This window comes from Euphorbia lathyris, chromosome 6 (genome assembly GCF_963576675.1).
Source record: "Euphorbia lathyris chromosome 6, ddEupLath1.1, whole genome shotgun sequence".
Taxonomy (NCBI): Eukaryota; Viridiplantae; Streptophyta; class Magnoliopsida; order Malpighiales; family Euphorbiaceae; genus Euphorbia; species Euphorbia lathyris.
In genome coordinates this window covers 47,015,350-47,027,758 of record NC_088915.1, presented here as the reverse complement: position 1 = coordinate 47,027,758, position 12,409 = coordinate 47,015,350, and the positions used below count along the sequence as shown (strand labels likewise).

Here is a 12,409-nt window from a genome sequence, read left to right as displayed (position 1 = left end):
TGAGGGGAGATAATAGAATTTATATTGTTTATAGGTTAGTTTATACATTCATGATAATGTAAGGATCTGTTATGATTTTTCCCTAATATAAAGACAACTCTGTCGTTTGGTTCATTCACTTCATATCTCAAAATCTAAAATACTTCTTCACTGTTAATGTATTCTTGTTAAAGGTCAAAGTATCCATGGAGGAACAAAGAATAAATCCAATAACAATAATGTGCAACACCTATAATCTTAATTTTCTTCAATCTGCTCTACATCATACATCATACATCTGAAGCTGAAGCTGAACTTCCTATTTCCAATATTTAGCAATGAATAATTAAAGAATAACAATGAAAAAATAAGCTACAGTTACAAGGTCAAGTTGCTTGCTGCTTAGTAGAGCTTTATCCTAATTTGAATACTGCTTCTACAGATCGGACATTGCTCAAGGCTTTCTCCACATTCACAGCATGTCTGGTTCAATATCACAAAATACAAAAATTTGCATCAATATCTTCAAATCTCCTACAAATTTTTAAAATATGCAACACAATTTACCTGATGCCCACAACCAAAGGCCATATCTTTCGGATTACTAAGGCAAATTGGACAAAGCTGTACAACAAACAACACGGTGTTCAGACAATCAAACCCACTCAACTGTTGTGTATATGATAATTTAAAATATGGGTAATTAATTTATTAGTCCCTATATTTTGACAAAACACATTGTTTAGTCCCTGTATTTTCAAAAACCACATGGTAAAGTCCCTAACTTTTTTCTTAGTGAACTGTTTCCGTCTGTTTGTTAGATTTTTTACCGTTTATGACTTCGGAAATGACTAAATTACCCTTTACTATTTACCAGAAGAGGAAAATCCAATTTAGAAGAAGAAACTATTTGTATGGAGAACAACAAAAAGAACAGACCCAATGCTTACGAATTTGAACGATTAAGAAGAAAGTCAAGAAGAAGAACACTCAAAAGTTGATTTCAGATCCATTAGAATTTAAATGAAAGGAAAATAAAGGAAAAGAAGAACGCAAATCCAAATTGACTAACAGAATCTCATCAGAGTCTAACGGCAGGGACTAAACAGTTCACGGAGAAAAACGTTAGGGACTTTACCATGTATTTTTGAAAATACAGGGACTAAACAGTGTGTTTTGTCAAAATATAAGGACTAATAAATTAATTACCCTTAAAATATTCAACCTCCAAAGGGACTCACCTGATTATCATCTGTTGAACTTGGAGCAGATGGAGCTGAGCTCGCAGGTGGGTTGTCAACAGGATATGAAGGAACACTTGGCTTAAAACTGCTCCAATGGGAAGGTTTAGAACTGCTGAAAGAAGCTGCACCGTATACAGGTGGAGGGAGGGCAACCCTCTCCGGCACATTTCCCTTGCGTCCACTAGAAATAAAAACAAAAAAAAAGATGCATCAATTAACATTTTAAGGGACGGAACACTTGAGAAGTAAAACACATGATCAAGAGTTTATTACCCCAGTATATTGAGTTCTATTGTTGCTTTATACTGAGAAGGAATTTCCATTAGAGCAGCAAGTGCAATTTCTGTTTCCTTACGGGATACATCAACACGCTTTGACATAATTTCTGTAAAATTCACAAACTACGGAAACAAATAGCTGTAAGAAATCTCATCAATGAAATGTTTTCTAAGCAACATACAAGGAATTTTAAGAAATACATACAAATGAAAACACTCACCTGGAAATTATCAAACTCTCGGGCAGGGATGTTATCATCAAACTCCCTCATCGTGTCCCAAGGTCCATCTCCTACCCCAACTAACACAATCGATAAAGGAAGCTTGCTGGACAAATGAAATTATAATTAAATAACAACTGAGAGAATTGGGGGAGTAATTCTTTTTTTTTTTTTTTTTTGGTTCATAGGCAGTTAAGGTGGGAAGAATTTAATTTTACCTTGCTTGTACAATGGCATCAACTGTCTTCTGCTCCTGCGGACTTAGCTGGCCACGCTCGGTATCAACACTCCTAGTAACCTGAGACAGACAAAGAAGCATTAAATCATTGGAAAAAGAGGACAGCTTTAAAAAAGATTTCCCTGCAACATCTCTTAAAAAACACATTCCTGAATGATACCATATTCTCAACACACTAACTATTATTCCTTTCAATCCTTTAGTACCATCAATCTTCCCCTCTTCTTCTTTCTCAACCTAAGATTATATAAACAATCAAGGAATTTTACCTGCCCATCAGCAATTATCAATAGCACATGGTATTGACCACCACTTTGCTCAACAATGGTTGATGCCATTTCAATAATAGGCGCAAAAGATGTTGGCCCTAACAAAAAAAAAAAAAAAAAAAAAAAACGAGTTAAAAAAATTTAAAAGCACCAAGTACTACTTCAGGATGATAAGTGGACCATAAAGTACTGTGACAAACCTGCAAGACGTAAATTGGGCACAATTTCTCTGTAACGACTCAAGACTTCCTCGAATCCATTACAAAATCTCTCATCTGAGTAAAAGCCAAATACATCCTGATCATGCGTTGATGCTGCCAACAAAAAAAAAAAATCAAACATGTTAGACAAAAGTTATTAACTAAACTCTTGCAATAAATCAATTTATCTCAACATACCATCTCCAAATCCAAAACAAGGGATCATGTTATCCTCATCGAAGGCAGCTAAAGATTTCCCAATAATCGATATGGCTTGTTCATAGGGATTCAAACCATCTCCAATATCATGCAAACTTCGTCTATTGAATGACTTAGCACCTGTGCATAAAACCAGGTTAAAAAGACATTCCAAAATGTCCCATAAAAAGAAGTTTAAACAAGAAAAGTGAGTTCAACCTGTCCACTCATTACTCTTTGTGAAATCAATACCAACAATAAGATTTGAAGACTCTAAGCCAGCACGTGCAAGAGCCTCTGTCACCTACGAAGAAGCAAATGATTAAGATTACACAAAAGAATTCCAAAAGGATCAACAATATAATATAATGTTAATGAATGTGCAATGGATGACCAATAAACAAAGATAAAACACGATCTTAACATATACCTGGTCTAAAGATTTGTAATTATCAGCAATTCTTGAGTACCTTCTGTCAAGCTGCCTTCTATCAATTTCAGTTCTGTGATCCTGGGAGGAGGAATATTGCTGCCTTGTGTCAGTGCTATGATCCTGAGAGGAGGGATAATGCTGTTGTGATTGTGACCCAAGTGATTGCTGAGGTGCGTAGTTGTAATTGTAATTTTCTTGAGTGCCGTGTGATGAATGAAAAAAATCGTGTTGTGAATCAAATGAAGCTGAATTGGAACGAGCAGAAGAAGTCGACCTCCAACTTCCCTCCCTCGAATATTTGGCTCCCATGAACTTAATTATCTATAGAAACAACTTGCCAATTATGTTTCTTCCCTGAGAGAAATTGGAGAATGAAAAGCAAGAGGATACAACCAAACTTCCTTACTTCCTACACCAAAATAGTTCAAAATTCAAAGATACAAATATTAATTATTCTAAAATGAGAAGATAAACAATTTCCGGGTATGTAATTCAAGTTGGAGAGGGAGATAATGGTTATAGAAAGACTATACAGAAGAAAAAGAGAAGATAGAAAGCAAGTTCCTTATTGAACTCTAGCCCAAAAAGAAGACCAACAGAAAAAGGACTATCTGACGTAACCTGTTTGGGCTCCTCTTTTCCGCACCGCTTCAGAGGAAACCGAACTTACTAGCTAAGTTTTCGTTTTCTTCTAAAATACTACTAAATGACGCAGAAGAAGTGCTTCTAGAATGAATCAACGGAAACAGAGTCGTAGACTAATAAAAAGAACCATTATATAAAAATAAAAAGTCGAAGTTTACGGTCTTAGAAACAAAAAGAATAAAGAAAAATTCAAAATTCTAGTAAAACGGCAAAAACTTGTTGTCCAATCTCTCAAGTAAAACAGAAATTTCGAGGAAGTAGAAAAGTGAAATATGTGAGGGCCTAGACTAAGCAATAAATTTGGTTGAGATCCAGAAAGAGAAAAGGCATTACCAAGATTCGAAGGAAGAAAAAGCATCGGCTTCACTGAAAATGCAGTAGCAGAAACAAGAAAGGAAGAAATGGATCTGATGCTGTGTTTTTTGAAAATGAAGGAAAAGGAGAAAGGCTTTTCAGGAATTAGGGCAATAAAATAATAGGAGCGGATGCAGATGGACTTTCGTGCGAATGTCACTTACACAGATTACGTTACGTTACAGACGGATAGATACATCTCTCTCTCCTAATTATCAATTATCCATTTTTATAGGGGGTTGTTAAACCCAGCCCCAATTTTCATCCCTAGCTCCGTGAAAGGACGAAATTACCCTTTCATGAGTTTTGGGTGGAAAAAGCTATTTTTTTTGCTCTCTCGATACACGGGCGTATGGACATCACGCCTCACCGTGTGGTCGGGCGTGATAGCCCCACGCCTCATCCGACATGGTGAGGCGTGGGGCTATCACGCCCGACCACACGGTGAGGCGTGATGTTCACACACCCATGTATCGAGAGAGCAAAAAAAATAGCTTATGAATCCCGTAAATAGGCCGTTAAACCCGTAAATAGTCCGTTAAGCCCGTAACTACATAAATGTGCTTAACAAAAAAAATTTAAAAACATAAAAATTAAAATAAACATAAACATTTATAAACGTAATAGAGTAAATTTAATATCTACAACAAAAAGTGTTTAAATGTATGAATGTCTACAACAAAAAATCAGCTCGCCCGACGCCACGCATCCATAAACTCATCCATCTCCCTCTTAATGCGTGGAACATCCTCGTCAGATCGGTGGGTAGCCGATAGCTGGGTGACACGCCACAACCAGCTAACCCACTGCAAAAAAAAAGTAATAAATAAATATTAAAAATTAAACACATATAAACTAATACTAAATAATAATAAACTTACAAATTCGCTGTTGGCGCGAGCATGCTGTACCGGTCCAGTCTGTGGTGCATGAAGGAGATGGGGATGCGAATATCGCCTATACCAATCCATATAAGCAGGATCACAGACAGTGGGATCGTATCCAACTGGTCGGCATCTCCTCCGATCAATGCCCCGAGCCGATGGAAATCTCCGTCAGGTGTCCTCAACTGTGACTAAGGAATGCGTGAGCCTGTACGATAACGACTTCCATGGTCGTACTGTTTTATCAGGTCTAATACGCTCAGCTGGGATAGGCTGAGTATATCCGACCTGTCGCAGCGCTCGATCGGGCATATACGGCTCGACGATGTCTCTACACCGTATCCAACCGGCGTAGGACACTCGAAGCCGATCATCATCGGCGACAGGACCATAAGGCAACCACGTCACCTGGAAAAAAGTAATACTCAATAAAAAAATAATAATTAAATAAATTCTAAAATTTTATAAAATACCTCTGCCACCGTCATACGATCCAGCTGCCCGCGAAAGGTATCTAGTCGGGCGGTCGTCTTGCCTGGTACCCCGACCTCCCATCTCAGTGCGCGGGCATGGTCAGCTGGGATCAAGTGAGATCCTCTATGCGGCCGAAAAACCGGAAAATACTCATATATCCATGCCTGCAGTAGGGTCAAACATCCGCATATACCTGAACAGTATCCTCTGCTCGCTATCCCCAGCTGCCGGTACAACATGGCTAGTGTGACAGACCCCCATGATAGTCCAGCTGCCCCGCTGACACCGCTGTAAACCTCATGAAGATGGGCCGGCCTAATCCTATCTCCACTCTTGTCAACAAACAGAGTGGATCCAAGCATAAGCCACATCCACGCTGTGGCCCGAGTAGCGTCATCCCTACCCTCAGCGAGAAGCCCCTGTACAGCCCCAACAAATACACCTCCACCTGCCCATAAATGACTAGTCGGCAACAGAAGCTCAGCCTGACTCACCCCAAACATCATCATGCACATGGCATGAAGCGAGTCAGTAGGGGGAGACTCGGACACCATCGGACCGTCGATTGGGATCCATCAACGACCGAATCTCTCCTCCCAACATCCATGAGGCAACATGTCCTAGAAAACTAGGAATCACGGAACCATCAACGGGACCACCATCAACCGGTGCAGTAACTACCCAACTCTCGTCCTCACTAGCTTTGGGACGTTTGCTTGTCCCTGAAAATTATAAAATTATACTAACTTATACTAAAAAATACTAAAAAATTATACTAAATTATACTAAAATTATACAAAAAAAAAATACTAAATTATACTAAAATTATACTAGATTATACTAAAATTATACTAAAAAATACTAAAAAATACTAAATTATACTAAATTATACTAAAATTATACTAGATTATACTAAAACTATACTAAAAAATACTAAATTATACTAAATTATACTAAAATTATACTAGATTATACTAAATTATACTAAATTATACTAAAAAATACTAAAAAATTATACTAAAATTATACTAAATTATACTAAAATTATACTAAAAAATTATACTAAAATTATACTAAATTATACTAAAATTATACTAAAAAATATTAAAAAATACTAAAAAATACTAAATTATACTAAAAGTATACTAAAAAATACTAAAAAATACTAAATTATACTAAAATTATACTAGATTATACTAAATTATACTCAAAAATATTAAAAAAATTATACTAAATTATACTAAAATTATACTAAATAATATTAAAAAAATACTAAACAATACTAAAATACCTGTACTCGCAAAACGACCTTCTACGCGCTGGGTCGGTTGTCTCCCCGGGGTCGACTGCTCATCGCTCTCCTCAACCTCGCGATTATGTGCAACATCGGACTGTCGCACTGCCCGGGCTGCCACATCCAGGTAGTCCTGAAAAGAATCGCTATCGGGCTCTCTGTCATCAAAATCAGTCGCCCCCTCTGATCCATGAATATCGGCCTGATCCGCAATCGGCCCCCTCCCCACCTGCTCCGTCGCAGCCCCTCTCCGCCTACGACCAGAAATATCTATACCACGCAATCTCGTATGCCAGTGTATCATCCTCGTCGTCCATATCTAGACGACGAGCAGATGACGGGATGGATTTCCCACCCCTAGTAGGCCGCTCCGTCTACAAAAAAAATTACACTAAATTAATAAAATTGTAAATAATGTAAATTATACTAAATTTATAAAATTATGCTAAAATACTACTAAATTAATAAAATTATAATAAAGTTATACTCAATTTATACTAAATTATACTAAAATTACACTAAATTACTAAAATGTTTACTAAAATTACACTAAATTACTAAAATTTTAAAAAATATTAATTTTTATGCTAAAATTTATACTAAATGTTTATTAAAATTAAACTAAAATTACACTGAATTACTAAAATTTTAAAAAATATTAATTTTTATACTAAAATTTATACTAAATGTTTACTAAAATTAAACTAAAATTACACTAAATTACTAAAATTTTAAAAAATATTAATTTTTATTAAAAAAAACGAGGGCGTAAGGGAATCACGCCCGAACCATTGGTCGGGCGTATGCGCATCACGCCCTATCAGTGGTTAGGGCATATGCGTATCACGCTCTACCATTGGTTCGGGCATGTGGCTATCACGCCCGCACCACTGGTCGGGCGTGATACTCATACGCCCGAACCGCAGATCGGGCGTGATGTTCATACGCCCGACTGCGATTTCGGCCGAAATTTTTAAAAACCACAACAGATTCAATTCGATGCAAAAATCAACGAAATAAAGCGGTAAATCTTACCATTTTAGCTTTTCCTTTACGGTTTCTATCACCATCCATGATTTCGCTCACTAATTTGTCCGGTTTTGAGCAAAAATCGTTTCGGCTTCTTGAGAGGTTTTGAGTTTTTTAAAATTTAGTGCAAAGGGTATTTCGGTCTATTCACGGGGCTAGAAGTGTAAATTTAGGGCTGGGTTAGTAAATCACTTTTTAAAAGGTGTAATGCATAGATTAATTCTGAACTAGATTATTTTATATCTACCATTTTCTTGAATTTTCACAAAAGTTTAATCTAAATTCTGAAAATACATCTTTATTAAAAAGGTATTCTTTTCTCTTCTTCTACCTTTCAATTTATTATAAGAGTTAGTGTTGTATGGTTGAACTAGGAATGGCAACGGATAATATACCCGCGAGTATCCGACATTACCCGACCCTAATGGGACTACATGTACCCTGTATAAAAGGGTATGAGACGGGTATAGGATCAAAATCATTATCCGTTAAGGTAATGGGACGGGTATGGGAATACCCCCTAGGGTACCCATTACCCGTCATAAAATTTATATATATATTAATAAATATAATTGTTTTTTAGATGTAAGACGTGAGATTTGAACTCTAATATTTTGTTTTTTAACCATTGAGTGATACCACTAAACTATTTAATTCTTATTAATTAAGGTTCAATTTTTAGATAGATGATTTATTAAATTTATATTATGTTAAATTTGTAATATTTTTGTTTTATTTATTGATTCTTAACGGGTAAGGGTACCCGCGGGTACCTGCGAATTAAATGGGAAGGGTATGAGATACAAAAAAAGTATACCTGTTAGGGTAATGGGACGGGTACGAGTAATTTAAAAATAAAAGGGTAAGGGTTTGAGATTGTCATTATCCGCGGGTACCCTACCCGTTGCCATCCCTAGGTTGAACGATCAAATGGATGAAGATTGTGAGTTAGTATTATAGTTTTTATATTTAGTTATTATCAAATAAGTAAGTTTAGGGAGTTAGTGAGACACTTATAAAGTTTAGAGAGCTAATCTATTTTTATGGACAAATTCAATGAGCCGTTGGTACAAAATAATCAAGTTCAAGAAGCTAGTGAGATACTTGCAAAATTTAAAGCGTTAATCTACTATTATGAATAAGTTCAAAGAGTGATAATGTAGTTAGCTTTTTAAAACAAAAAATACTACTTTGTCATTAATTTAGGGTAAATTCCATCCATGGTGTACAAACTTTACCCTAAATCACACTTTGTTGTACAGACTTCAATTTGTCACACTAATATATACGTACTTAGAGGTGACCTCCCACTGTGGTATATGGCCGGTTAAAATGACCGGTCAACGCTCAGTCAACGCGCCACCTCAGCTTTGACCGGTCAAAAAGTAAAAAAAAAAATCAACCACTAATATAAAATTACTATTATACCCTCTTTTTCTTTCTTCTTCCTTTCCCTTCCTTCTCTCTTCTCCCTTTCTCACTCTAACTCATCTCTCTCTTCAAGATTATTTGATGCTCACCTAATTACCAACCTTTGAACCTCAGACTTCCATTGATCCAATTATTATTCTACCTTTATTTATTTATTATTTCATCACAGTTTATTTTCTGATATGAGAAAAAAGAAGAGAAGAAAAGCAACCACGTAAATATGATATGAGAAAGTGATTTTGATAATGGAGAAACCAGGGAGGGACATACCCATTTTGATTCTTTAAATAAAAGTGATTTTGTATATGCAAATGCAATGCAGCTTTTCTTAAAAACAAATATGAAACAGAATAAATGAAAAATAATAATCCTAAAACGAATTAAAGGAGAAAAAGAAAAAAGCAATGTCTCATTGAAATTGCTTTGCCGTCTATGTCCTTTCACTTTCTCTACAATTAAGCAGATCTAATAATACCAAGAATGAATAAACAGCAGAAACTCCCAAGCAAGCACCACTAAACTTAATCACTGAAAGAAAACAAGTTTGAACCGCACGAATACCAGATGAAGGAAACCCACTTCAATTAGAAAAGGAACAATATACGTACTAACAGTTGATCTGAGAGAGAAGGAAGAATGTAAATTTGGTGGTGGAAATTTTTCACAAGTTTGGTCCGGCATAAGTTTGAGCAGGAGATAATCTTGAAGAGAGAGATAGGGCTTAGAGAGAGAAATGGAGAGGAGAAGGGGAGAGGAAAGGAAGAAGAAAGAAAGAGAGGGTATAATAGTAATTTTATATTAGTGGTTGATTTTTTTTTTTACTTTTTGACCGGTCAAAGCTGAGGTGGCGCGTTGACTGAGCGTTGACCGGTCATTTTAACCGGCCATATACCACAGTGGGAGGTCATCTCTAAGTACGTATATATTAGTGTGACAAATTGAAGTCCGTACACCAAAGTGTGATTTAAGGTAAAGTTTGTACACTATGGATGAAATTTACCCCATTAATTTATTTAAAGGTTCCTTTCTAGCCCTTCAAATTAGCACAATACTGCAATTGACCTTTTGTATTTACATTTTTAATAAGTAACTCCTCCAACTTGTTTATTTTGAACAAATAACCCCTTAAATAGGTTATTTGGGGAGTTTTTTTTCCCTTTATTTAATGTATCACTAAATTAGTTAGATGTAGCAATCCATAATTTGAAATCTTTTATTTCTGATATAATATTATGTTGAATGTTTTTTTTAGATTTAGGGGTTATTTGTTCTAAATAAATTAACTTAGGGAGTTCTTTGTTCTAGTTGAGAAATTTGATGAGTTATTTGTTCCAAATAAATAAATTAAGAAACTTACTTATTAAAAATATAAATACAAGATCAATTGCAATATATGGATGAAATGGATGGATATACGGATCAGATCACATGAGGCGCACTATTTCGCCCGTGTCTGCCATTGTCTTGCTGCGATGCTGACTGGACCTATTGTCCATATACAATACACTTTTTATATAGATTTATGGGTAAATTACACCTACGGCCATTGAATTTTACCCATTTTAACATTATGACAATTGAATTTCAATTTTAAATGGTATAACCACTTAATTTTATATTTTTAATACTGGCAGTCATTAGATTTTAACTAACCCCTCAAAATAACCGTTAACGACCTCAAGATGAAAATATTCAAGAATTAAAGTTGTTTAAAACAACATTTACCATGAAACCACATTTTTTATTTCCAAAATCACATTTTTGTAGCTTTCTCTTTCTAAAAATTCACTTTCTCTCTCCTAACCAAACAACAACTAAATTATCTCAAAACAAAAATTTCAAGAATTAAAGTTTTTTAAAATATCATTAACTCTTCGAATTTTTTATTTTGAGACCGTCAACGATTGTTTTGAGGTATTGAGTGACCACCGATGTTAAAAGGTGTGAAGTTCAGTAGCAATACTGTTATGAATGGAAGTTCAGAGGCCATAATTTTAAAATGGGTAAAGTTTAGTGGCCATGGATATAATTTATCCTATATTTCTGTATTACTTTCCTATGGGTATTACCCATTCTAGTACCTTTGAAAAATCTATAAATTTATTAGAGCCACTTATAATACTAAATTATAAAATATAGTGTTATAAATACAAGGGATAAGTATATAAAAAAAACGTCTGTGGTTTACCTATTTTGCAAACGCGAACCTGTGAGTTTCTTTTTACAAACAGAGGTATGTGTTAAACGTCGTTAGCAAACAAATGTCAAATTGATTAACATTGTTAAAATTCAAAGAGAAAAGAGTTAATTTGGTCCTTATATTTATTTATTTTATAAATTAACCTCCCTAATTATCTAATTATCATAAATAAACCCCAAAATCAAAAATAAAAATAAAAAATACCATCTTCTCCATCTCTTTTTAATTTTTTATTTTACTTCTTCTTCTTCTTCTAAAAAAATTTTGAAATTCCCATTGGGAATTTCAATTTTTTTTTTGAAAAAAAAAAGAAGAAGAAAGAAGAAGAAGAAGAAAAGAGAGAAGAGAGAGAAAGAAGAAGGAAAATAAAAAATTAAAAATAGATGGAGAAGATGGTATTTTTTATTTTTATTTTTGATTTTGAGGTTTATTTGTGATAATTAGATAATTAGGGGGGTTAATTTATAAAATAAATAAATATAAAGACCAAATTAACTCTTTTCTCTTTGAATTTTAACATTGTTAGTCGATTTGGCCTATGTTTGCTAACGGCGTTTAACACATACATCTGTTTGTAAAAAAAAAACCACAGGTTCGCGTTTGCAAAATAGGTAAACCACATGTTTTTTTTTTGTACTTATCCCTAAATATAACTAGTATTATTAATACGCACTTGTCGATTAAATTTTTATACAAAAATTTAATATTTTAATATTCTTTAATTATATATTATTTCATTTGCATATAATGATAATAAATTTTTATTTAAAATAATTTAAACTTATAAAAAAATATTTTAAAAAATAATTTGTATAATTTTTTGTTTGAATAGTTAACGACAAAACTTAGTGTATATGTAATAATTATATGAAAAATATTTTTTATTAATTAGATTATAAAGTAAAGTAATAAGTTGCTAATATTTTATTTTATTAGAAAAACGAAGCATAATGATTCGAACAATATTTTGCTTCATACAACATTTCGCTTTATAGATGATAAACTTTGTAAATTCCTACATTAAAAAATAATAGAGTA

The 12,409-nt window shown here is 34.2% G+C and overlaps 1 protein-coding gene across 1 annotated transcript; it reads right to left on the bottom strand.

Annotated features, from left to right (window-relative positions):
- Positions 1 to 216: 216 nt before the first annotated feature.
- On the bottom strand, positions 217 to 3,650 carry LOC136232821 (E3 ubiquitin-protein ligase RGLG2). Its single transcript, XM_066022250.1, has 11 exons — positions 3,058 to 3,650; positions 2,847 to 2,931; positions 2,628 to 2,768; positions 2,430 to 2,543; positions 2,230 to 2,327; positions 1,941 to 2,020; positions 1,723 to 1,828; positions 1,497 to 1,624; positions 1,221 to 1,404; positions 547 to 603; positions 217 to 462 (listed from the first exon to the last, which is right to left on the bottom strand). The coding sequence occupies exons 1-11, from the start codon at positions 3,367 to 3,369 to the stop codon at positions 382 to 384; spliced, it is 1,386 nt and encodes a 461-aa protein (XP_065878322.1). The 5' UTR covers positions 3,370 to 3,650; the 3' UTR covers positions 217 to 381.
- Positions 3,651 to 12,409: the final 8,759 nt, after the last annotated feature.

What these genes read in the sequence shown, in the direction of transcription:
- LOC136232821 (XM_066022250.1), bottom strand. Translation starts at nt 3,369, where the DNA reads ATGGGAGCCAAATATTCGAGGGAGGGAAGTTGGAGGTCGACTTCTTCT. An exon ending in TTGTTTTGGATTTGGAGATG is followed by an intron (nt 2,544 to 2,627) that starts GTATGTTGAGAT and finishes TTTTGTTGGCAG; the next exon opens with CATCAACGCATGATCAGGAT. An exon ending in GTTCAACAGATGATAATCAG is followed by an intron (nt 604 to 1,220) that starts GTGAGTCCCTTT and finishes TTTGTTGTACAG; the next exon opens with CTTTGTCCAATTTGCCTTAG.